This window comes from Heloderma suspectum, chromosome 2 (assembly GCF_057233095.1).
Source record: "Heloderma suspectum isolate Gila_16-S chromosome 2, 16-S_ref, whole genome shotgun sequence".
Classification (NCBI taxonomy): Eukaryota; Metazoa; Chordata; class Lepidosauria; order Squamata; family Helodermatidae; genus Heloderma; species Heloderma suspectum.
This window is the reverse complement of record NC_139459.1, coordinates 169,031,354-169,058,172: the sequence shown is the minus strand read 5'-3', so window position 1 is coordinate 169,058,172 and position 26,819 is coordinate 169,031,354. Positions and strand designations below refer to the sequence as shown.

Below are 26,819 nucleotides of genomic sequence, written 5' to 3'. Positions count from 1 at the left end.
CTCTTCTCTTCTTCTTCTTGTAGGCCTGGGTTTCATCGCCTCTGTTTGACTGACCTTTAGCCTCTTGCTCACTCTCATGCAGGTTCCCCTGTGATTCTTCCTCTGCAGGCTGTCCTCCAGTCTCATCTGCAAGTACCTGGAATCGGTTCCACAGCTCCACTGCTTCCACTGGTGCAGAGTGGCGTCTAGTTCTTCTTCTCCTAACTGTCACCGTTTTCCAAGGAGTATCCTCTATTCCATTTTTCTTCACCTCGGCATTTCCCACTGCCTCATCTTGCTGTTGCTCTTCAAGCTTCTGGTCTGCCCTTTGCTGCTGTAGTTCCCCCATTCTGTCCAAGAACTCTTCGTGTTCTCTTATTCCCCGGAGGGTCGACAGTCGCTGCTCCAGTCCACTTACTTTTTCCTCCAGCAGCGTGATCAACTTGCACTTGTTGCAGGTGTAGGCCATGTTGTTCTCAGGCAAGAAAACAAACATTGCACACACCTTGCAGGTCACCACCACTGGAGAGTCTTGTCCTTCCATAGCCTCTTTTCCCTTTTTGTGTCTAGCTTTGTGATTGTTCTAGACTAGCCTGTGCCTGCTCCTCTACTCAGTAGAGGTTAAAAGCAGAGTCCCACTGGTGTGGAAGTGTGTGTTACAAGACAAATAAATGAAAAAAAGTTAGTAAAAAAATAAAAAAAAATGTTAGGGGCCTCCCCCTTGACCTCCCCTGCCGAACTCCCCTGGCCAACTCCTGTTTGCTCCCCCTGTTCACTCACTCTGTTAGCTCGCCCTCTGGGAGCTTGCCTGCTTCTGTAGTCCCTGGACCAGCTGGAGCAGCTTGCTCTGCTCTGCTCTGCTCAGCTGGGAGGTGGGAAACAGACTGAAGCTTCCCGCCCAGTCAGCTGCTGGGAGTACTCAGGCCACACCCCTCCAATTCAGTTGGAGCTCTCAGAAGCACCTGGTGAGCTCACAGCCAATCAGAAGGATAAAGGTCAGCCCCCTGGGCTTCGTGCAACCCACTTACCTCTTAGCCTCTGTCTCCTTTGTCTCCTTTGTCTCTTCAACCACTGCAACTCCCCTGGCCAACTCCTGTTTGCTCCCCCTGTTCGCTCGCTCTGTTCGCTCGCTCTCTGGGAGCTTGCCTGCTTCTGTAGTCCCTGGACCAGCTGGAGCAGCTTGCTCTGCTCTGCTCTGCTCAGCTGGGAGGCGGGAAACAGACTGAAGCTTCCCGCCCAGTCAGCTGCTGGGAGTACTCAGGCCACACCCCTCCAATTCAGTTGGAGCTCTCAGAAGCACCTGGTGAGCTCACAGCCAATCAGAAGGATAAAGGGCAGCCCCCTGGGTTTCCTGCAACCCACTTACCTCTTAGCCTCTGTCTCCTTTGTCTCCTTTGTCTCTTCAACCACTGCAACTCCCCTGGCCAACTCCTGTTTGCTCCTCCTGTTCGCTCGCTCTGTTTGCTCGCTCTCTGGGAGCTTGCCTGCTTCTGTAGTCCCTGGACCAGCTGGAGCAGCTTGCTCTGCTCTGCTCAGCTGGGAGGCGGGAAACCATTCAATTAAGTAAACCATTCAATGGTTTACTTAAAAGGAGACTTCATTGGGTAACTTACAGCACACAGGCGTACCCAATGGTTGGATCAGACAGCTTCTCTGAACCAAGAGCCATGAAGTACAGTGGGTTTTATACAATGCATGTTAGCAATAAGCAGCATAACAGCAGCAAGTGCCCCTAGCGTGCATTCCCAGCATGGACTAACAGCACTAGGTTCTCAGCACAGCCACCTGTAGTTTTATGGTAAACAAACTCTGCTTCTCAGGCACATCAGTGATAAGACATTCTCCTCATTAGCAAGGAATGTTCTGAGAAGGCTGTTATCGGCCTTTTGACATATCTGCACATGCTCAGGGACTTACTAGCATGGGAATTGCACCAATAATGAACTTAAGCAAGCATTATGGAACTCTAGGCCCCTCTAACACTACAAATGACTTGGCTACACTCCTGGGGCCAATACACCTACTAGCTCAGCTCCTCTATCCTCCACTCCTAAGTGACCTGAGATTCATATCAGAGGAAATGGGGAGACGGAATGGAGGCATGTTGGAGGTGTGTGTTCAGGGAGACCATTTGGGCAACTTAGAATCTACCAGACTTTGATAGATTCACAATCGGATATCTCTATTTGTATATGAAGGGCTCAGTAACTCCTGATCATCACACATTTTGCCTCTCCTCCATGACAGGGCCAAGTACTTTCTGGGGCCTCAACTGTAGTTGAACCTTGAGAAGTTTTGCATTTCTGGTATAATTGGTATAGACCAGCCTTCCTCTCCCTGGTGCTGTCCAGATGGTCTGGATTTCAAATCCCATCATTCCCAGCCACAATTCTCAATGGCAATCTGGTTAGGAATGATGGTAGTTCCAGACCAAAACATCTGGAAGGGCCCAGATTGGGGAACATGGGCATTCACCATGTTATTGGTACCCTGAGGGATCGGCAACAATATTGAAAGCCAGGCATCAATTACAGTGTAGAGGTGGGCCATCTGAGACAGGATTAAAGCAACATGTCATCCTAGGTCTGAGGGTTCTCCTAGATAACCTTCCACAGGATCAATTGTGGGGTACAGTTCTAGCACTCAACCAGAACATCTGTCTGGGGATGGCAGGGGAAGGTCCATGCTACTTTGACTCCTGAAATGTGAATATTGTGTTTAGCTGCTTAGCTTCACCTAAAGAAATGGTGGTTCAACTATTAAATAAGGATGGCAAAATGATAACAGATGACAAAGAAAAGGCAGAAGTGCTCAATTCCTACTTTGGCTCAGTCTTCTCCTGAAAGAGGGTCTATGACCCCCCTGGCAAAGGTGAAGTACAGGCTGAAGGGGCAGGATTGCAGCTGGAGACTGATAGGCATATGGTCAAGGAACACCTAAGTACTTTGAATGAGTTCAAATCTCTAGGGCCAGATGAACTGCATCCTAAAGTAATAAAGGAACTGGCAGAAGAACTCTCAGAACCGTTGTCTATTCTCTTTGAGAAATCATGGAGGACGGGGGAAGTGCCAGATGACTGGAGGAGGGCTAATGTTGTCCCTATCTTCAAAAAGGGCAAAAAGGAGGAACCTGGGAACTACAGACCAGTCAGTCTGACATCAATCCCTGGGAAAATTCTGGAGCAGATGATAAAGCAATCCATCTGGAAGCACCTTGAAAACAATGCAGTGATTACTCGAAGCCAACCTGGATTTGTCAAGAACAAATCCTGCCAGATGAATCTGATCTCATTTTTTGATCAAGAAACCTCCCTTATGGACTGCGGGAATGCTATAATATATGTCGACTTCAGCAAAGCTTTTGACAAAGTGCGCCATGATCTCCTGATGAGCAAACTAGCTCAAAGTGGCCTGGATCAGGTGGATCCACAGTTGGCTACAGAATCAGACTCAAAGAGTGCTTATCAATGGGATCTTCTCAAACTGGAGAGAGGTAACGAGCGGGGTGCTGCAGGGCTCAGTCCTGGGCCCAGTGCTCTTCAACATTTTTATGAATGACTTGGAGGAGGAGGTGCAGGGAATGCTGATCAAATTTGCAGATGACACAAAATTGGGTGGGATAGCTAATACTTTGGAAGACAGAAACAAAATTCAATGTGATCTTGATGGACTGGAGCGCTGGGCAGAAAACAACAGAATGACATTTAATAGGGATAAATGCCAAGTTCTGCACCTAGGAAAAAGAAACCAAATGCACAGTTCCAAGATGGGGGATATGTGGCTCAACAACACTACAAGCGAGAAGGATCTTGGAATAATTGTAGATCACAAGCTGAATATGAGCCAACAATGGGATGTGGCTGCAAAAAAGGCCAATGCTCTTTTGGGCTACGTTAATAGAAGCATAGCTTCCAAATCCTGGGAAGTATTAGTTCCCCTCTCCTCAGCACTGGTTAGGCCTCATCTGGAGTACTGTGTCCAGTTCTGGGCACCCCACTTTAAGAAGGATGCAGACAAGCTGCAGAAGGTTCAGAGGAGGGCAACAAAGATGATCAGGGGACTGGAAACAAAGCCCTATGAGGAGAGACTGAGAGAACTGGGCATGTTTAGCCTTGAGAAGAGAAGACGGAGGGGAGATAGGATAGCGCTCTTTGGGTACTTGAAAAGTTGTCACAGAGAAGAAGGCCAGGATCTCTTCTCGATCATCCCAGAGTGCAGGACATGGAATAATGGGCTCAAGTTACAGGAAGCCAGATTCCGGCTGAACATCAGGAAAAACTTTCTGTTAGAGCAATACGACAATGGAACCAATTCCTAGGGAGGTGGTGGGCCCTCCCACACTGGAGGCATTCAAGACGAGGCTGGACAGCCATCTGTCAGGGATGCTCTGACTTGGATTCCTGCATTGAGCAGGGGGTTGGACTTGATGGTCTTGTGGGCCCCTTCCAACCCTACTATTCTATGATTCTATGACCAAAAAAGAGATCTTGGGTTTGTGGTGGATAGCTTGATGAAAATGTCAACCCAGTGTGTGGCTGCTATGAAAAAGGCAAATTCCATGTTAGGCATAAGTAGGAAAGGAATTGAGAATAAAACTGCCAGTATCATACTGCCCTTATACAAATCTTTGGTGTAACCGCACTTGGAATACTGTGTACAGTTCTAGTCACCACACCGAAAAAAGGATATTGTAGATTTGGGGAAAAATTAGAAAAGGGCAACTAAAATGATCAAGGGCCTGGAGCAACTCCCCTATGTGGAAGGGTGACAGCATCTGGGACTGTTTATCTTGGAAAAAAGCGAGTAAGCAGAGACATGATAGAGGTGTACAAAATTATGCATGGTGTGGAGAAAGTGGATAGGGAGACATTTTTCTCCCTCTCGCATATACTAGAACCCAGGGTCATCCTATGAAGCAGGTGGGAGATTCAGGCCAGATAAAAGGAAGGACTTCTTCACACAGCGTAGTTAAACTATGGAATTGGCTACTAGAAAATGTAGTGATGGCCACCAGTTTGGATGGCTTTAAAAGGGGGTTAGACAGATTCCTGGAGGAAAAGGCTATCAATGGCTACTAGTCTTGATGTCTGTGTGCTACCTCCAGTACCAGAGGCAGTGAGCCTATGTACACCAGTTGCTGGGGAACATGGGTGGGAGGGTGGTGTTGTATGCATGTCCTGCTTATGGTTTCTTGATCAACAGGTAGTTGGCCACTGTCTGGACAGAATGCTGGACTAGATGGACCCTTGGTCTGATCCAGCATGGCTCTTCTTATGTTCTTATACAGCGTGGGGATGTGGGCTGATATTTCCATGCAAACAAATTCAGTGCATGATATCTTTGTCCTTCACAGCTACTCCCTCACCATGCCTGATGTTCTGCGGATAGAGAGTGAAGAGAAGGTTGTGGTGGAGGCACATGGACTTCGCTCCCCAACAGAGGTCACAGTCTCTGTCCATGACTTCCTGCAAAATAATACTTTGTACTACCAGGTGCGAGCTATCCTGAACCAAGAAAATGGCATGATGGTGACTCCTGTCATAAAGGTGGGTCTGTGGTGATGGCCGTCAGTGGCGCTACCAAGTATATGCAAAAATAAGTCAGTAATTTTGGGATGGTTAGCCTTTATGAATGAAAAAAGGTGAAGAGAATGAAAGGATGAAATACAAGTGAAGTCAAAGAAAACCAAAGGAAATGAAGTAGAATTAAGCTCTCCAATAATGCCTGAATCTATTATCAGATGGAAACTGATTGATAAAGGTTCCAGGCCAGACCAATTTCAGAGGTTAATAAAATATATCTCAATCTATGCAAGCAAGCCTGCTTGTTTTGCTGAAAAGGTTGTCAGCGGGGCAAGTACATACAGTCACAGTGCAACTCTATCAATCCTGGCTATTTGAGGAACTTCTAATTTATTTCCTCCCCTTGCCAAAGTTGGCCTGAGAAATTTTGCTTCCCCAAACAGCTTCATCGCAAGATCCTAGAGATGTGCTGCTGGATCCCTTGTAAGATTACAGGATAAAGTTTAGAGCAACTAATGCCTCCTTTCCCCATCTCTCTGAAACCTACAGTGGCTTGCTACAAGGGGCACCAGCATGCAGACCAATCCAAGGAGGGCCTCAGGTCAAGTTCTTGCTGATTGTGACATGAGGAGAGGAGCCAGAGTAACCCAGGCAGAGAAGCAACTAGATTACAGTGAAAATATTTGTAGGGATGGCGGAGAATTTCTCCCCGAATCCTCGGGGGGCCGAGCGCCAACGCATTCAGCCCCCCGAAATTGGCGGTGAAATTCTCTGCCCCCCCGCCCCCCCCCCCGGGATGGGACTTACCTTTGGCAAATGTCCCTCCCGGCGGCGGTTCATTGGCCTTTCGTCGAGGGTGGGGGCGGCAGCCGGTCTTCCGACCGGCCGCCGCCGCCACCATTACAAAGTGTAAAAAAACCCCCAAACCCCGTGATAGGCTACGTAACGATTAACGTAGCCTATCACGGCTAGATTTCCAAAGTCAGCTGTGATAGGCTACGTAAATCGTTACGTAGCCTATCATGGGTGACTTTGAGAAAAAAAAAAAGCGCGTACGCAAATGGCGGCGCCCATAGGGCGCTGCCATTTGCGTTCCTTATTTGGTCCTGGTAGTCTATGTAAAGATTTTTACGTAAATCTTTACGTAGACTACCGGGACCAAATAAGGAACGCAAATGGTGGCGCCCATAGGCCGCCGCCATTTGCTTACACGCCTTTTTTTTTTTTTCAAAGTCACCCGTGATAGGCTACGTAACGATTTACGTAGCCTATCACGGCTGAATTTGGAAATCTAGCCGTGATAGGCTACGTTAGTCGTTACGTAGCCTATCACGGTTTTTTTTTTTTACACTTTGTTTCACGGCTGGGGAGACGGGGCGCTTCTCCCCGGCCTGAATTTCGGCCGGGCGAGGCGGAAAGCCTCCCCCCCCAGCCTCAATTTCGGCCGGGTGAGGCGGGACGGCTCCCCCCCCATCCTGAACTTTGGGGGGAGAAGCGAAGCGCCTCCCCCCCACCGCGAAGCACCCCTGCGAAAAGGTAAGTGACTTTCGTACATCCCTAAATATTTGGGGATGATCCAACCGACTGGCAGGCACATTTTTATGCAGAATTAGGGAAGAGCGTCTACATGCCAGATCTGCAGCTGTTGCTTTATGCTGACTTGTAGCACTAGGCCCCTTCATGGATCACTGCCTTGTTGTGGCGAAGGGCTTGCATAACTCAGTGAAGCCATAAGCTATGCCATGCAGGGCCACCCAAGACGGACAGGTCGTGGCAGAGAGTTCTGACAAAATGTGGTCCACTGGAGAAGGAAATGGCAACCCACTCCAGTATCCTTGCCAAGAAAACCCCATGGAACTTATCAGGCTATGAACTTGAGCACGCTCCGGGAGAGAGCGGAGGACAGGAAGGCCTGGCATGCTATGGTCCATGGGGTCACCAAGAGTCGGACATGACTTAATGACTGAACAACAAGCACTAGACACTGGGGTTATGTATATCCTTGGTCTGAAAATGTAATATTTCCCAACCCTGTTTCTTTATCCCCCAATGGGGGAGGGGACATTTGTAGGCCTGCCTTACAGCTCCTCAGATTGCAGGCACTTGATCTTTTTCCTGAGATATCATTTGATTTTTATCCTACCTGTTATTCCCACCCCCTCCGTGGGGGCCAATAGGAAGAAGAGATGTGGCCAACTGGGGAACAAATGGAAGTTTGCACAAGTCCAGCTGCTCAACAGAGTGACTAATATGTAGTTGGAGTGACATACATCTGCCCAGCAGCTCTTAAGACAAGGATGCAGAACCTCTGGCCTGTGGACTAGACACAGCCATGGGCATCTGCTCTGAGGGGCAAAGGGATGCAACTGCTGCCCCCTGGATTCTGAGAGCAGCAACAGTGGTTGCTGTGCTGCACCTGCCCTGTCTAGCTCTGCTTTCAATTTCCAGCCACACAGGCAAGGCTCAGGATAGGACAGGACAGAAGGTTAGTAAATTAAACACAGGAGCGGGGGATGCCCATGAGTTTAACTGGCACCATGGGAGCGCCTCCTAAGGCAAAGAGGTAGCAGCAGGCAGCAGTGCAAATCAGACTCCACACTGAAGTAGCTCCAGTCTGAGAGCAACAACAGCACCTTGTGCTACACACACCTGCCCCATCTATCACTACTCTTCAGTTCCCTTCAACATCGGTGGGCAAGGCCCAGTGAGGGAAGGTCAGTAAATTAAACCTGGGGGTGGGATTCCATAGAGTTCAGTTCAGAGTGGCTGCAGTGCAAATGGTAGAATGTGGACCTGGAAAGGGTGGTGAAACTGGCTTTCTGGCAAGCCGAGCCAGGCAGCTTCGCAGCCTGTTAGGTCCTCAGGTTTGTAGCCCGTGGGAGTGCCTGCCTCGTAAAGCAAATGGGCAGTAGTATGAGGGGCTCCCTTGCTGACTGTGACTATGCAAATCACTGACTTCCCATCCTGTTCCAGCTGGCATGGGCCCCTGGCTGAGTTCACTCTGAAGGGAACTAATGAGTTATTTTCCAGCCCACAGGTGAGGTGAAGTGGTAGGAGGAACATCGCCCATCTGGGCAGTGGTGGTGGTGGGCAACTGACAATCCCTGCCAGTCCTGGAATCTAGGAATGTACGAAAGTCACTTACCTTTTCGAAGGGTGACATTCGCGGTGGGGGGGAGGTGCTCCGTCCCTCCCCCCCAAATTCTCTCTGGCCGGCTCTGCTCCGCGGAGATTCTGCAGAGCCACCGACCGGGGCTGCCCGCAGCCAGACATCTGGCCACTGGGCAGCCTGCAGGGACGCAAATGGCAGCTGCCGTAGCCACCGCCATTTGTGTCCCTGTATTTTGCTGTGATAGGCTACGTAAATATTTACGTAGCCTATTACAGTGAGAGGAAAAAAAGGGAACGCAAATGGCGGCCACTACACCATTTGCACCCCTCTTTTGCCGTAATAGCCTACGTAAATATTTACATAGGCTATCACGGCCAAAAAAAAGGGAACGCAAATGGCGGCCGCCGTTGCCGCTGCCATTTGCGTTTGCTGTGTTTTTTTTTTGCTGTGATAGGCTACGTAAATATTTACGTAAAAAAATACAGGGAAGCAAATGGCGGTGGCTACGGCAGCCGTGGTTTGCGTCCCTGCAGGCTGCCCAGTGGCCGAATGGCATCCCTGCGTTAGCCGTGATAGGCCACGTAAGTATTAACTACGTAAGAATTCTCTGACATCCCTACCGGAATCAAGGGAACATATTCCTTATGTACGCTGGCTTTTTGTGGCTTAGCATGCAAACATTAACAGGATTGGGCGGTCAGTGTTTGTATGTGAAAGCACCTTATGCTTTCACCCACAAAGGCTGGGATTGGGAAAGTGCTGAAAGAGAACATAAGGGAAAGGGAGAGATGGCTAGCTGTCACGTTAGGAGCATGGCCATTCCAAATTTCATTCATGCTTATGGGCATGCGCAGGGAGGGGCAAGGCAGGGCAATTGACCTCCTGAGGATGAATCATAATCTCCAGATTTCCAGCTTTCATTTTTTTAAAAGCAAGTCTCTAGCCCTTGTAGAATCTGAAATATACAGCAAAATGTGCAGCCCTATTCTGCCTATTCATTTTATGAGAAACTACCCTACTCCCATCTTTCAATGTTTTTAGCCAATAAATGAAGTCACAGCAATGGTTAACACACCACTGTCTCGGTTTGTTAACCCTTCTGGGTGTGTTAAGCCCTTTTGGGGTCTTCCCTGTTACGAAGTAATTGCAGCTTCGTAAAAAACAATCTATAAATCCAGGAGTTTCTTGTAGCTGGTTTTGGGCAGGAGTGTGTCTACCAAACCCCTTCATGGATCACTGCCTTGTTGTGGCGAAGGGGCTTGCATAACTCAGTGAAGCCATAAGCTATGCCATTCAGGGCCACCCAAGACGGACAGGTCATGGCAGAGAGTTCTGACAAAATGTGGTCCACTGGAGAAGGAAATGGCAACCCACTTCAGTATTCTTGCCAAGAAAACCCCATGGAACGTATCACAACGCTAAAATATATGACGCCGGAAGATGAGCCCCTCAGGTCGGAAGGTGTCCAATATACTACTGGGGAAGAGCAGAGGGAATTTCCAAGTAGCACCAGAAAGAGTGAAGCGGCTGGGCCAAAGCCGAAAGGACACTCAGCTGTGGATGTGTCTGGTGGTGAAAAGAAAATCCGATGCTGTAAAGAACAATATTGTTTAGGAACCTGGAATGTCAGATCAATGAATCCAGGTAAGCTGGAGGTGGTGAAACATGAGATGGCAAGATTGAACATCGACATCTTGGGAATCAGTGAACTAAAATGGACAGGCATGGGCGAATTTAATTCAGGTGACCATTATATCTACTACTGTGGGCAAGAATCCCTTAGAAGAAATGGAGTAGCACTCATAGTCAACAAAAGGGTGCGAAAAGGAGTACTGGGGTACAATCTCAAAAATGATAGAATGATCTCAGTACGAATCCAAGGCAAACCATTCAACATCACAGTAATTCAAGTCTATGCCCCAACCACTGAGGCCGAAGAAGCTGAGATTGATCGGTTCTATGAAGACCTACAACACCTTCTAGAACTAACACCAAAAAAAGATGTCCTCTTCATCATAGGGGATTGGAATGCTAAAGTAGGAAGTCAAGAAATAACCAGGATGACAGGCAAGCATGGCCTTGGAGTACAAAATGAAGCAGGACAAAGGCTAATAGAATTCTGCCAAGAGAACACGCTGATCATAGCAAACACTCTTTTCCAACAGCACAAGAGGCGACTCTACACATGGACATCACCAGATGGTCAATATCGAAATCAGATTGATTATGTACTTTGCAGGCAAAGATGGAGAAGCTCCATACGGTCAGTAAAAACAAGACCTGGAGCTGACTGTGGCTCAGATCATGAGCTTCTTATTGCAAAATTTCGGCTTAAATTGAAGAACGTAGGGAAAACCACTAAACCATTCAGGCATGACCTCAGTCATATCCCTTATGAATATACAGTGGAGGTGAGGAATAGATTTAAGGGATTAGACCTGATAGACAGAGTGCCTGAGGAACTATGGACAGAGGTCCATAACATTGTTCAGGAGGCAGCAACGAAATCCATCTGAAAGTGAAAAGCAAGGGAGAAAGGGGAAGATATACCCAACTGAATGCAGAGTTCCAGAGAATAGCAAGGAGAGACAAGAAGGCCTTCTTAAATGAACAATGCAAAGAAATTGAGGAAAACAATAGAATGGGAAAGACTAGAGATCTTTTAAAGAAAATCTGAGATCTCAAGGGAACGTTTTGTGCAAAGACGGGCTTGATAAAGGACAAAGAAGGCAGGGACCTAACAGAAGCAGATGAGATTAAGAAGAGGTGGCAAGAATACACAGAAGAACTATACAGGAAAGATCTTAATGTCGCTGATAGCCATGATAGTGCGGTCACTGAGCTTGAGCTGGACATCCTAGAGAGTGAAGTCAAGTGGACCTTAGGAAGCCGTAGCCGCCGCCATTTGCATACGCGGTTTTTGTTTTTTTTTCCGGAAGGCTGCCCCGACCGGTGGCTCTGCGGAATCTCCGCGGAGCAGAGCCGGATGGATTAGGATTTCGGGGGGAGGCGCAGAGTGCCTCCCCCCCACCGTGAATCACCCTTTTGAAAAGGTAAGTGAGTTTCGTACATCCCAGAGAGTTTTCTCTTCGCATTAGATGGCCAAAATATTTGAGCTTCAGTATCTGTCCTTCCAATGAGCAGTCAGGGTTGATTTCCTTTAGGATGGACTGATTTGACCTCCTTGCAGTCCAGGGGACTCGTAATAGTCTTTTCCAGCACCACAGTTCGAAAGCATCAATTCTTAGGCGCTCAGCCTTCCTTATAGTCCAGCTCTCACAGCCATACATTACTACTGGGAAAACCATAGCTTTGATTAGATGGACCTTTGTCGGCAAGGTGATGTCTCTGCTTCTTACTATGCTGTCTAGGTTTGCCATCGCTTTCTTCCCAAGGAGCAAGCGTCTTTTAATTTCATGGCTACAGTCACCATCTGCGGTGATCTTGGAGCCCAAGAAAATAAAATCTGTCACTGCTTCCATTTCTTCCTCTTCCATATGCCATGAAGTGATGGGACCAGATGCCATGATCTTAGTTTTTTTAATGTTGAGTTTCAAACCAGCTTTTGCACTCTCCTCTTTCACCCTCAACAAGAGGCTCTTTAGATCCTCTTTGCTTTCTGCCATTAGGGTGGTATCATCTGCGTATCTGAGGTTGTTGATAATTCTCCCGGCAATCTTAATTCCGACCTGTGATTCATCCAACCCGGCGTTTCTCATGATGTACTCTGCATATAAGTTAAATAAGCAGGGCGACAATATGCAGCCTTGTCGTACTCCTTTCCCAATTTTGAACCAATCGGTTGTTCCATGTGTGGTTCTTACTGTTGCTTCTTGACCCTTGTACAGGTTTCTCAGGAGACAGGTAAGGTGGTCTGGTACCCCCATCTCTTTAATAATTTGCCAGAGTTTGTTGTGATCCAAACAATCAAAGGCTTTAGCGTAGTCAATGAAGCAGAAATAGATGTTTTTCTGGAATTCTCTTGCTTTCTCCATGATGCAGCGAATGTTGGCGATTTGATCTCTAGTTCCTCTGCCTCTTCAAAACCCAGCTTGTACTTCCGGTAGTTCTCAGTTCACATACTGCTGAAGCCTAGCTTGTAGGATTTTGAGCATAACCTTGCTGGCATGTGAAATGAGCGCAATTGTACGGTAGTTTGAACACTCTTTGGCATTCCCCTTCTTTGGAATTGGAATGTAAACTGACCTTTTCCAGTCTTGTGGCCACTGTTGAGTGTTCCAAATTTGTTGGCATATTGAGTGCAGCACTTTAACAGCATCATCTTTTAGGATTTTAAATAGCTCAGCTGGAAGACAGTCATCTCTGCTAGCTTTGTTGTTAGTAATGCTTCCTAAGGCCCACTTGACTTCACTCTCGAGGATGTCCGGCTCAAGTTCAGTGACCACTCTATCATGGCTATTAGGGACATTAAGATCTTCCCTGTATAGTTCTTCTGTGTATTCTTTCCACCTCTTCTTAATCTCATCTGCTTCTGTTAGGTCCCTGCCTTCTTTGTCCTTTATCATGCCCGTCTTTGCACAAAACGTTCCCTTGAGATCTCCAATTTTCTTGAAGAGATCTCTAGTCTTTCCCATTCTATTGTTTTCCTCAATTTCTTTGCATTGTTCATTTAAGAAGGCCTTCTTGTCTCTCCTTGCTATTCTCTGGAACTCTGCATTCAGTTGGGTATATCTTCCCCTTTCTCCCTTGCTTTTCACTTCCCTTCTTTCCTCAGCTACTTGTAACGCCTCATCAGACAGCCACTTGGCTTTCTTGCATTTCTTTTTCTTTGGAATGAATTTAGTTGCTGCCTCCTGAACAATGTTACGGACCTCCGTCCATAGTTCCTCAGGCACTCTGTCTATCAGGTCTAATCCCTTAAATCTATTCCTCACCTCCACTGTATCTGCATAAGGGATATGATTTAGGTCATACCTGAATGGTTTAGTGGTTTTCCCTACGTTCTTCAATTTAAGCCGAAATTTTGCAAGAAGCAGCTCATGATCTGAGCCACATTCAGCTCCAGGTCTTGTTTTTACTGACTGCATAGAGCTTCTCCATCTTTGGCTGCAAAGTACATAATCAATCTGATTTCGATGTTGACCATCTGGTGATGTCCATGTGTAGAGTCGCCTCTTGTGCTGTTGGAAAAGAGTGTTTGCTATGATCAGCGTGTTCTCTTGGCAAAACTCTATTAGCCTTTGTCCTGCTCCATTTTGTACTCCAAGGCCATGCTTGCCTGTTATCCTGGTTATTTCTTGACTTCCTACTTTAGCATTCCAATCCCCTATGATGAAGAGGACATCTTTTTTTGGTGTTAGTTCTAGAAGGTGTTGTAGGTCTTCATAGAACCGATCAACCTCAGCTTCTTTGGCCTCAGTGGTTGGGGCATAGACTTGAATTACTGTGATGTTGAATGGTTTGCCTTGGATTCGTACTGAGATCATTCTATCATTTTTGAGATTGTACCCCAGTACTCCTTTTCGCACCCTTTTGTTGACTATGAGTGCTACTCCATTTCTTCTAAGGGATTCTTGCCCACAGTAGTAGATATAATGGTCACCTGAATTAAATTCGCCCATGCCTGTCCATTTTAGTTCACTGATTCCCAAGATGTCGATGTTCAATCTTGCCATCTCATGTTTCACCACCTCCAGCTTACCTGGATTCATTGATCTGACATTCCAGGTTCCTAAACAATATTGTTCTTTACAGCATCGGATTTTCTTTTCACCACCAGACACATCCACAGCTGAGTGTCCTTTCGGCTTTGGCCCAGCCACTTCACTCTTTCTGGTGCTACTTGGAAATACCCTCTGCTCTTCCCCAGTAGTATATTGGACACCTTCCGACCTGAGGGGCTCATCTTCCGGCATCATCTCTTTTAGCCTTGTGATACGTTCCATGGGGTTTTCTTGGCAAGACTACTGGAGTGGGTTTCCATTTCCTTCTCCAGTGGACCACATGTTGTCAGAACTCTCCGGCATGACCTGTCCGTCTTGGGTGGCCCTGCACGGCATAGCTTATGGCTTCACTGAGTTACGCAAGCCCCTTCGCCACAACAAGGCAGTGATCCATGAAGGGGTGTTTGTGTGTACATGGGGTTGAATAGAAGGGGTTAAAAGCTTTCTGGGCAGCACTTGCAGAGCAGAGCGATCCCCTGATCTCATTGTGAGGTGCTGAAACTTCCCAACTTAAGAAAGCCGCCCCTCCCCCCCATGTGCGAAAGTCGGTATTGTCCTTGTAAAAGCAAGCAGTAGCACTGTTCTCGTTTGTGTGTATACTGGAAGAGGGGATTGAATGGAGAGGGGTTACGCTTCTCTTGTTTGTGTGTACATGAGTATTGAATAGAAATGGCTAAAGGTTTTCCAGGCAGCACTTTCAGAGCAGAGCAATCCCCCAATCCCATTGTAAAGTGCTGCTGGGGTGGTGGTGGGAGCAGGCAAGAAGGAGAAATGGAGGAGAGACAGCAAAGCTGCTCTACCAGGCTTACAGACTCCCACCATGTTGTGCTTTGCTGGCAACCAATAGCAGAATGGCAAAGAGGTGAAAGGGTGCAGGCGTGGCTAGGGATGGGTGGATTCCCTAACTTCCAGTCTGTGGGAAATCTGCCCCGGGGGCAGGGAGGCGATCCGTTCCTCCCCCCGGAATCCTCCCCCCGGAATCCTCCAGAGCCAGCTCTTCTCCACAGCTATTCCGCATAGCCGCACGCTGGCTCCGTATCGCTGTGAGGAATGAATACAGCCACAAATGGCGTAGCGGACACCACTTGCGGCCGTAAAGCCCTTCGTTTAACCTAATTGCAGCCATTTCTTTTGAATCCGGCCTCATTTGGGTCCGCGGCGGAATTCTCCGCCATCCCTAGGCGTGGCAGGGTGACACTCCCGCCCCATCATTGTCACAGGCATCATCATAACCGCACCCCCTAGAAAAGCCCTCACAAAAGCAGCTCATTGTGCCATGGCAGAAGTACATGGGCAGGAGGTGGTGGTTTGATGGCGCTCCCTGAGAAAACACTGCATTTTCCCCGTTAAGAAATAACACAGGGAAATGGGGTGGGGGTGGGGGTGGACAACAGCTGCAGGGCAACAATGTTGTGTACAGTGCTTGGGAGAAACTATGCCCGAAGAATGATAATCGCATTATAAACTCTGTGTGAAGGAGCCCAAAGAGCATACACAGGGAAAGCGGACCAGTGTGTTGTAGCAGTGCGTGCTATGCATGCGGAATTACAACCACAAACGGCTATGAAGTGTTGCACCCCCCTGGAAAAATGCCTGCTTATGCCCATGGATACAAACCGTCTGTCTGAGAGTAGATACAGCCCATCTGACCCACCCAAGGGCCCCACCTGACCTGCCAGTTCCCTGCTGCCCTTTTATCTGATCAGTGATAGGAGATAAGGGATTTCCCCTCCTCCCTCCCATGCTTCAGTGAGGCTATTAATGTTACCAATGGAGGCCTTTGAAAGATTCATTGTAGCGGGCGGGGGGCATGTTTCGGAGGGGGGAGAGCTGCTGGGAAGAGAAGTGTTAACCCTCCCTTCCCCAATGCTATGACCTCCCCCCCCCAAAAAAAATTCATTGCAATGGGGAGTGGACATTTGGGGGGGATCACTTTTGGGGAGGGAAGAACCAACCCTCTCCAGTGCTCTAAAAATTGCTCAAAAATCACCCCTGCCCCTGCTGCAGTTAGGCTTTTTAAAAGCCCCTATTTGCACCAGTGGAGGCTTTTTAAAAGGCTGATTGAAGTGGGGAGAGTGTATGTGTGTGTGAATGAATGGGGCCTGGGGAATTATTTTGGGGTTGCATGCTAGCAGTTGGGTAGCTGTGCCCAGTCTAGACTGTGGTCCCATCCACTGCTGGCATGCGGCCCCTGGAAAAGGTTCCCTTACCCTGCCCTAAGATTAAAAAAAGCTCTGTCATTGCCCTCCTGCCAAGTGAAGAAGGTGTGTGGGAGTATTCTGAGAGTGCTGTAAGGAGGCTCCCATCCTTCAACACCCTGAATATAATATCTGTGATAGCATTTGCCATGCTGGTAAATGCTAGATGTTAGTTCTCTAACCTCTGATCTTCCCATACAGGTCCCTGCCAAAGACATGAAGATGGATTCAAAGCAAAACCAGTACGTGGTTGTCCAGGCCAGCTGTTCTCAATTCACACTGGAGAAGGTGGTTCTGGTCTCCTTCCAGAGTGGCTATATCTTCATCCAGACAGATAAAGCCATCTACACACCTGGATCTCCAGGTAACGCCTTTTGCTGGCTCCATCTGTACAAATATCTGGGACCACCACAGTAGGGGTGTGAAGTCGATATCCTCCTTGGGATCTGTCCTTGGCTTCTCTGCCAGAACTTTACTGTTATGATATACCTTCCTTGCAATAATTCTTGAGATGAAAGCAGCTTGAAAGAGGGATTACTCATTCCACCCTTGCCACTGGTAATCAGTGTTTTCATTATTAATTAATTAATTAATATGTATATACCGCTCCATATCTAGAACAGATTCTGGAGTGGTGAACACAAAAGATGACACCTTAAGAGCATAAAAAGGTTAAAACACTACATTAAAATTACACTTGTTTATTGTTTTAAAAGCCTGCAACACCCATTTGACCACAATTGACAGTGGAGCAAAAGGAAGAATGCCATACAAAGCAATGCTTCTCAAACCATTTTGAAACTCTCTTTTTAAAAAATGTCCTTCTCCTGCCTATGTTCAGTTAGGGCTACTTTAAAAATGTTTTGAATAGGGATGTCAAAGAAATTAGTTCGGTTTGTAAATTTATACAAGTTTACACAATTAGCACCTCCTGGAGCTGAAAGTGGACTTGAATGCTATTTGCAATCAGATCAACACATTCAAGAACAGAAGAAGAGTTATGCTGAATTAGACCAAGGGTCTATCTAGTCCAGCATTCTGTTCACACAGTGGCCAACCAGATGCCTGTGGGAACCCCACAAGTAGGACATGAGTGCAACAACTCATGCTCATGTTCCCCAGCAAATGGTGTACATAGACATACTGCCTTTGATACTGGAGGTAGCATTAAGGGCTTCTCTGTACCAGCAATTTATTGCATGCTCGTGATTGGCCACTCATGGAAGTTTGTGGTTTCATTACCTGATGTCGTCAACATCCAGGGCCCCTCCCACGCTTTTTCAGTTTTATCCCACCGTTTTATAACACTGGACTAAATCAGGTCTTTAAAAAAATGCACAGAATCTGTAACATCATGTAATGCTGCCATAGTGCTATATTTCAGCCACTAGATGGTGGTGTCTAAAGGAAAACATAGGAAAAGTGCAGAAATGGAAGGTTTCAATTCAAACCCCTGGTCACCCATGTCCGCCATGTAATGAAGCTGATTGTAATCCTGCAAAGAATTCAGGAGCAGAAAGCCCCAGTAAGGCAGCAGGATTTTCCATTAATGTGGATAAGCCCATAATCATGATGACTAACTGCTGATGGCCTTACCCTCCGTGAATTTGTGTAATCCCTTATTAAAGCCATTCAAGTTGGTGGTCATCACTACACCTAGTGGTAGCAAATTCCATAGTTTAACTATGCGCTGTAGTTCCTTAATCTCCCACCAGTCTGCTTCATAGGATGACCCAGGTTCTAATATGAGAGGGAGAAAAATGTCTCCCTATCCACTTTCTCCATACCATGCATAATTTTGTATACCTCTATCATGCCTTCCCTAGCTCACCTTTTCTCTACGTTAACAGTCCCACATGTTGTAACCTTTCCTCATAGGGGAGTTGCTCCAGCCCCCTAATCATTTGAGCTGCCTCTTTCTGCCCTATTATGAACTTGTGACCCGATTCATGCATTAAAAAAGAGATTGAAAGATACAAATGCTTGAAAAAAGCACATAAAAATGCATACATTAGAAAAATGTGCACAAACACGCTTTAGTTAATGGGAAAAAAGTCGACTTTTAACAAATTTGCACCAAAAATGCATACATTTAAAAAATGTGTACAGAAATGCATATGAAGTTCCATGTGAGGAAAAAAATAGGTCAGAGAAAAAATGTAAGTGCAGAATCCAAATGCTGTATTATTAACTTCCTTCTGACATTCCATGTTAATAAATACCTCTGAGAGCATCTCCAGAGGTTTAAAAATTATGTAGTAAGTAGCTATTAGCCATATCCCAGGAACTCCTTTATACAGGAAATCAGGCACTTGCAGAAAAAAATGGTGACAATTTGTCTCCATCCATCTGTCCAAATTAGACTGGAGTGGAAAGGTGACTTGGAAATCACATCACTGGAGGTATTCCACAGGGAAATTGTCTCCCCTTTTGGGAGTGTCCATTACTACTTGAAATTTTGAAAAAGATCTTTATATGTTTATAATTAGGGAGAACTGGCTTTCTTGAGGCTTATGACTTAAGGTAAGAGCTGGCGCAGGGGTGGGGTGGGGTGTTTTGTTTTGTCTTAATGCAGAAATACAAAACAAAGTCACTTCAGTCGCCTCCTGTGTAGTACCTGGTTGTTGTTCAACTCTAAGAAATTTTCACAAAAGCATTTCCCCAGCATTTTCCTCAGTCCAAGTGCTGGGAAAATGCATTTACCTTGCAACAGACATGCTAAGTGGGGGGAATATTTTGTGATCTCCTGCAGCAACTGCACATGTCTGCATGAAAAGTGATTGCCCAGAAAGTTTCATGAAGTGAAAAATGTTTACTTGTTGACTAGGGTTATTCTACGATAAGAACCAACTTCAAGCCTGTTTTGTGGTCATGGCTCCCGATCAAGGAACTCTGCCTATCATAGTTCTGTTTTATATAAGTCTGAGATCTCTCACAAAAAAATCTGAGTATCCCCCAAGAATGGCACTTTCCAGGGTTCTTTGGAAGAAGGCATGATGCTTCTGTCTCAAACCAATTCAGACTGGGAATGCTGGCTTTTCCCAATGTTATGCTTTTTAAAACCCAGTCATGCATCTCTTGATGTCTCCCGTTGCTGAACAGCTCTTCTTTTTCCTCAGTCTGTCCTGTTCCTCTTGCCCATGAACATGGGCTCCCTTTCCACTTTGAGAGACTCTCCCCTCCTGTCAGGGAGAAGAGAAAGGAGTAAGCCCCTTGGGGCAGGGACCTGCCTTTTCTGTTTTCTTTGCTGATGTTACTCTTTGAAATGTCATGTACATTGATGGTGCTCTATAAATACATGAATTATAGTAATGATGCTTCTTTCTGAAGGTGAAGCTTTTCTTCTTTTGAGGGTGAACAGAAGATGCCTCTGTTTCTCCTCTGAAGCATTCAGGGCTCACCATGGTCAGAGATTCAGAGGACACAGGTGTTTTAACAATCTGAGCTTACTAGATGCCAAGTTCTAACCGTTTCCCTTGGAGGGTTAAAAATCCAGACATTGTGAACTTTTAATTCACTGTTTGATTTGTCTTATATTTTTAGTGATGCTGTGTAATTGGTTTTCTTTCTTCTCTACTGTTGGAAATTTTAACTTCAATTTGATATTTATGGTTTTCTGTATTTTAATATTGTATTTTTAACCTTTATCTTTTGTGAACTGCCTGGAGAACATTGTTACTGGGCGGCCTATATAAACATCATATATATATATATATGTATATATATAAAAATGTGAGCAAACACAGTTTTCAAACTCCATGGGGGGTGCAGTGGGGGAGGTCTGTTGTCACTGTAAGGCCTCAGGCCTGAACCAAGCTACCAGTAGTTTTAGAGGGGCTTAGATGATGCATAATGCTCTCTGACTTTGGCTCAGTTGGCTGCTGTTTTCCCTAACAGGCCTCTTGATTTACCAGGATGAGTCAAAGGTCAATAGTACTGCCTCAGCACATTCCATGCTAAGGAGCTGCAGTGTCTTATCAGGATGTGCCTGGGAAGTGAAGCTTGTTTGCCTTAAAGCTGCAGGTGGCTGTGCTGGGAAACCTCGGATTTGTTTCCCTTCTGATCAAGCACTGTTAGCCTATGCTGGGAAAGCGGTAGATGAATGCTAAATAACATTTGCTGTTGTCATGCTGCCTGGCTGCCAACATGTATGGTATAAAATCCATTTTATTTATTTATTTATTTATTTATTTCATTTCTATACCGCCCAATAGCCGAAGCTCTCTGGGCGGTTCACAAAAACTAAAACCAAACAACACACAATAAAACAATTTAAGATATATAGAACATTAAAACCACAATATAACAATACAACCACAATAAAACCTAGCAGCAGTACAGGAGTTTAAAATACAGATTTAAAACAGCAAAGATAAAAATTTAGAAAGCTAAAATGCCTGGGAAAATAAAAAGGTCTTCACCTGGCGCCGAAAGGAGTACAATGTAGGCGCCAGGCGAACCTCACTAGGGAGCTCATTCCAGAGCCGGGGTGCCACAACAGAAAAAGCCCTCCTCCTAGTAGCCACCCGCCTCACTTCCTTTGGCAGGGGCTCACGGAGAAGGGCCGCTGATGATGATCTTAAGGTCCGGGCAGGCACATATGGGAGGAGGCGATCCTTCAGGTAACCTGGCCCCAAGCCGTTAAGGGCTTTGAATGTTAACACCAGCACTTTGAATCGGGCCCGGAAATGGACCGGCAGCCAGTGCAGCTGGAAAAGTACTGGCGTAATATGAGCTTGCAGGCCAGTCCCTGTTAACAATCTTGCTGCCCTATTTTGGACCAGCTGAAGTTTCCGGACCGTTTTCAAAGGCAGCCCCACGTATAACGCATTGCAGTAATCCAGACGAGAAGTTATCAGAGCATGGATAACTGTAGCTAGGCTATCTCTGTCCAGATAAGGGCGTAGTTGGTATACCAGCCTAAGCTGATAAAAAGTGCTCCGTGCCACTGAGTTCACCTGTGCCTCAAGTGACAGTTCTGGATCCAAGAGCACCCCCAAACTACGAACCTGATCCTTTAGGGGGAGTGCAACCCCCTCCAGAACAGGTTGAATATCACCTAGCCGGGCAGACGAACCACCCACTAACAGTACCTCCGTCTTGTCTGGATTGAGTTTCAGTTTATTAGCCCTCATCCAGTCCATTACCGTGCCCAGGCACTGGTTCAGAACAGCCACTGCCTCACCTGGTTTTGATGAGAAAGAGAGGTAGAGCTGGGTGTCATCCGCATATTGATGGCACCTCAGCCCACACCTCCGGATAACCTCCCCCAGCAGTTTCATGTAGATGTTAAACAGCATGGGGGATAGAATAGAGCCCTGTGGAACCCCATGGCACAATTGCCATGGCACAGAGCAATAATCCCCCAGCACCACCTTCTGGAATCGGCCATCCAAGTAGGAGCGGAACCACTGTAGTGCAGTGCCTCCAACTCCCAACCCAGACAACCTATCCAGAAGGATACCATGGTCGATGGTATCGAAAGCCGCTGAGAGGTCCAGGAGAATCAACAGGGTCGCACTCCCCCTGTCCCTCTCCCGGCAGAGGTCATCCCACAGGGCGACCAAGGCAGTTTCCGTTCCAAAACCAGGCCTGAAGCCCGATTGAAATGGATCTAGATAATCCGTTTCATTCAAGAGTGCCTGGAGCTGTCCTACAACCACCCGCTCAAGCACCTTGCCCAGGAAGGGGATGTTGGCCACTGGCCTATAATTGTTAACATCCTCTGGGTCCAGGTTAGGCTTTTTCAGGAGTGGTCTAATTACTGCCTCTTTTAAAGCAGCAGGCACCACTCCCTCTCTCAAGGAGGAATTTACAACCTCCTGGACCCAGCCGGACAACCCCTCCTTGTTTGATTTAATAAGCCATGAAGGGCAAGGGTCAAGCACACAAGTGGTCGATCGGACTTGGCCAAGCACCTTGTCCGCATCCTCAGGCCTCAGTAACTGAAACTCATCCAATAAAACTGGACCAGACGGTGCTCTGAACGCCTCTACCAATGGAACTGCATTAATCGTGGTGTCCAATTCATGACGAATCTGAGCGACTTTATCCTCAAAGTGCCGCGCAAACTCGTCACAGCGTGCTACCGAGGGTTCCACCGTCTCTATCCCTGGCCCAGAATGTAACAGGCCGCGAACCACTCAGAAAAGCTCCGCTGGGCGACACTGAGAAGATGCAATGCTGGTGGAAAAGAACTGCCTCTTTGCCACCCTCACCGCCACAGAGTAGGCTCGATAGTGGGCTCTTACCTGTGTTCGGTCAGACTCAGCACAAGTTTTCCTCCACCTGCGTTCTAGCCATCTCCCCTCTTGCTTCATTGCCCTCAGCTCAGGTGTATACCAAGGAGCTGGCCGGGCTCTGCTCAGAGGGAGAGGGCGCTTGGGTGCGATCGTGTCAACCGCCCGAGTCATCTCTGCATTCCACAGAGCGACCTGGGCTTCGACAGGAGCACCAGCCATACCAGCAGGAAAAACCCCCAGAGCCCTCTGGAATCCATCGGAATCCATTAATCTCCGGGGGCGGACCATTTTAATAGGTCCCCCACCCTTGCAGAGGGGAAAGGCCGCCAGAAGTCTAAACCTCAGCAGGAAGTGATCTGACCATGACAAAGGGACAGATGTTAATTCCTCTACTTTCAGATCACCATCCTCCTGCCCAGTCGAGAAAACCAGATCAAGCGTGTGTCCTTTTATATGCGTTGGGCCGATGACATGTTGGGACAGCCCCATGGTTGTCATGGCGGCCATGAAGTCCTGAGCCGCCCCGGATACAGCGGCCTCGGCATGGAAGTTGAGATCCCCCAGGACCATCATCCTGGGGGCCCTCAACACCAAGTCCGAGACCACCTCCGTCAGCTCAGGCAGGGAGTCTGATGGGCAGCGGGGTGGGCGGTACACCAACAGAATCCCTAATCTGTCCCGGGTACCCAACACAAGGTACAGACACTCAAGATCTGCACTCGAATGAGCAGGAAGCCTGGAGAGGGAGATTGAATTCCTATAGACCACGGCAATCCCCCCTCCCCGACCCTCAAGTCGGTGTTGGTGCTGCACTGAGTACCCAGGAGGGCACAGCTGGGAGAGAGTGACCCCTCCCAGTTCCCCCACCCAGGTCTCAGTAATACATGCCAGGTCAGCCCCCTCATCCACAATCAAATCATGGATGAGGGAGGTCTTATTTTGGGCCGACCTGGCATTCAGCAGCAGCACCACCAGACCCGAGGGCAGACTGGTAAGGCTGCCAGGAACCATCAGGTTGGGGGAAGAACCAGAAGAGGGGACAGCTGTAAGGTGTCTAGCCGCTCTTCTCCTCAGCTGGCCTGTTAATCCCCCAACGCCATACCTCCCCCTGCCCGTGACCACAGTTATGGTGGCACCTCCCCCACCCCCTGAGTTGTCCAATAGTCCTCCCAGGCACATATTAAAATATTAAGATATAAAATATACAACAGTTTAAAAGAATATAAAAGAGATAAAAGAGAACAGCAGCTAAGAAGGAGCAGATAGTCCACGTTTGCCCCTTCCCCTGGTCTTTAAAGCTGCTGCCCTCTGCTGCTGCTGCTATTTGCTGCTGGTGTTGTGGCTGCTGGTGTCTCTGGAGAGGCAGGTGGGTAGATCTTGCGACTCCAAGTGCGACGCTAAGTGCGCACTTAGTGTAGCACTTGGCGTGACGCCGAGGCGCTGCCTCTGGCAGCCCCGCCTTAAGTACCTGTGGGCGGGGGCAGAAGCAGGCTCAGGCTCAGGATCACCCGGTGCAGCTGCTGGCTGGTCCTCCTTCCCCAGGCTCCTTCCCGAGCAGCCTCTGGCAGCCCTGCCTTACCCCATTTTACCCCATGGCTCTGGGTTCAGCGAAGCTGTCTGATCCAACCATTGGGTACGCCTGTGTGCTGTAAGTTACTCAATAAAGTCCTCCTTGTAAGTAAACCTAGATCTGATTTATCACTATCTTGGCACCTCTAAATTAAGAGTTCGAAGCCTACTGCAGAGGTAATACAGTCACGCACCTCCCCCACTCCCAGTTAGCTCCTCCCAAAGCTGCTCTTGGTTTTCAAAAAGGACGTCAGTTGAATGTTACACATGTTTGCATATAACATCTAGTTTGCCCCCAGACTTAAGATGTCAGTGATGAAAGAGCAGGTGGGGAGCTTATCTCAGTGCTCTTCCAAGATGCCAACGCTTTTCACATTGACTCACACTTTTTTCACAATTTATGATGCTCTTTTCTTTCTCAGTGTTCTATCGTGTATTTTCTGTGGGTCACAGCCTGGAGCCTGTGCTGAAACCTGTGATTGTCGATTTTGAGGTGAGAGCCATGATGAGTGTGCCTGTGTGTAATCCTTGAATCATAATTCATGGCTGGCCTGAGTGTCTACGGGTTATAGTTCATCTTTTACATTTGGTCCTGTATGCCTCCACCTAGGAGAACCTGGGACTCCAATTTGGTAATCTCAGTAGCTGTATCCACCCCCCACAAATACACTGTAGATATGACCAAACAAAAGCATGAATTCAGATTTATAAATGGCAACAGTAGCAACATAACAGAATATAGCATAGACTGAACCACAATGAAATAAAAAACTTCCCACTTCCTCCCAAGGTCTAGGGGTGCCAACGGAAATCTGTATCCCTTAAGCATTACTCATGGTTGACCCAAAGATGCAAATTGTTAGCGTATGTGCTTGAACTGTTGTTTTCAGGAAGGGAATCTGGGGAACTGAGGCAAATAGTGGTGATAAAAGATGAAGTTCTCAACCTTATTGACAAATTGAAAGTTAATAAATCACCATGCCCCAACGGTATCCATCGTAGAGTTCTGGGAGAAGCAATCTTATGGTCCCTAGACAGCATCTGGGGGGCCCTAGGGTATTATGGATTCCCAGCTCCGAGGTGAGAGGCAGTGCTCCGACCTCATAGCTGGAGATCTGTGCTCCATGCCCCCTCTGCCTCTCCCTCACAGCCAGTGTGGAGAAAATCCTGCTGGCTGTCTCTGCAAGTTTGCAAAAGTGACCTCGGAGAGGAGGTAAAGGTGTGTGTGTGTCCCAGTGGGAGGGGAGGGGACTGGAGAGGCCGGCTTATGCATTATCCTGAGGCCTCTCCAGCCTCCTTCCCTTCCCCTCTGAGATGTCCCAGATAGATGGGTGAAAAAACCTGTCTAGTTGAAAGGCAGAGCAGAAGGCAGAGCCGAGGTGAGGATTGCTCTCTGCCGCACCTCCCGCTCTGCACTGGATACTCGTAAGCCTTCAGGTTTGGAGGCTTACGAGCATTGAGGGTACCATCAATAGGATTTCACCCTACAGACCTAAAATGTGAAATTGCTGGTCTTCTAAAAAATATATGTAACATGTTGTATTGGCCCCAGGAGCATAGCCAAGTCATTGGTAGTGCTAGAGAGGCCTAGAGATCCATAATACTTGCTTAAGTTCATTATTGGTGCAATTTCCCATGCTAGTAGGCCTCTGAGCATATTGAGATGAGTCAGAAGAGAGTTCACTGCCCACAGCCAGGGCAACACATTTGGTGCAGTGAGCAGGGTGCCAAAACTACTGCTATGTTCAGATTCAAAGGGAAGGAGGATCGGGGGGTCGGTGTGTTAAACTGACTCCCAGGCTGGCCACAGTTGGAGCTGTGGGGTCCAGCCACAAAGCAATTGGCTGTCCTGTGTAGCCTGATTGCATGGCCAGAGGTCAAAGAGGACTGCACACCAGTGGGTCCGGAAACTGCGTTAGAATCTCTGCAGCTGGGAAAGTGATCAGCTAAGCAGAAGCAGTGTGCAGGACGTCTAGCTGGGTTATTGTTGACAGCTTTAGGAGCTGTCGAGCAGAAGGAGTCAGAATGGAGAGAGAAAACAGCAGAAAAAATCCAAGGATGACCTGGGAGAAGAGCAAAATCTGAGGCTGTTAATTAGAGAAATGTTGCAAGACAGCCTGGCCTCTAATGAGGCGTGGGAGCATGAAGCTGAGGAAGTCGCCATTAAACTGATACGCCAAGCTCAGGAGAAGTGTCCACAGCGTTCCGAGATGTGCAACATCATCACCTCGCCTGTTTGGGATGAAATCCCTAAGAAGTGGAAACTGAAAATGAAGACCCAGAAGATGAAGACATGGAACAGAGTAAAGGTGAAGAATCAGTGCCCCCAGAGCACGGGCTAGATCCGTCTTAGAGTGGAAAGTCACCAGAGGATGGTCCCAAGGCAGAACGAAGTGGAGAGACCACGTTGAAGATCTCTGTCAAGGTAACCATTGAACTGTTTCAGTGTTTAACTTTGAATTGTTTTAGAATTTCATGGAGCCTATAGTTACTGACCATCAGCCATATGATTTC

General features: G+C 47.5%; 1 protein-coding gene across 1 annotated transcript in view; it reads left to right on the top strand.

The window, feature by feature from the left end:
* Positions 1–26,819, top strand: part of LOC146353174 (A.superbus venom factor 1-like) — a 197,941-nt gene that overhangs the window by 12,765 nt on the left and 158,357 nt on the right. Inside the window, exons 2-4 of the mRNA XM_084835880.1 lie at positions 5,332–5,524; positions 16,696–16,858; positions 24,728–24,798. Of these exons, the coding sequence (XP_084692006.1) occupies positions 5,332–5,524; positions 16,696–16,858; positions 24,728–24,798 (427 nt within the window). The remainder of the gene's footprint in view (positions 1–5,331; positions 5,525–16,695; positions 16,859–24,727; positions 24,799–26,819) is intronic.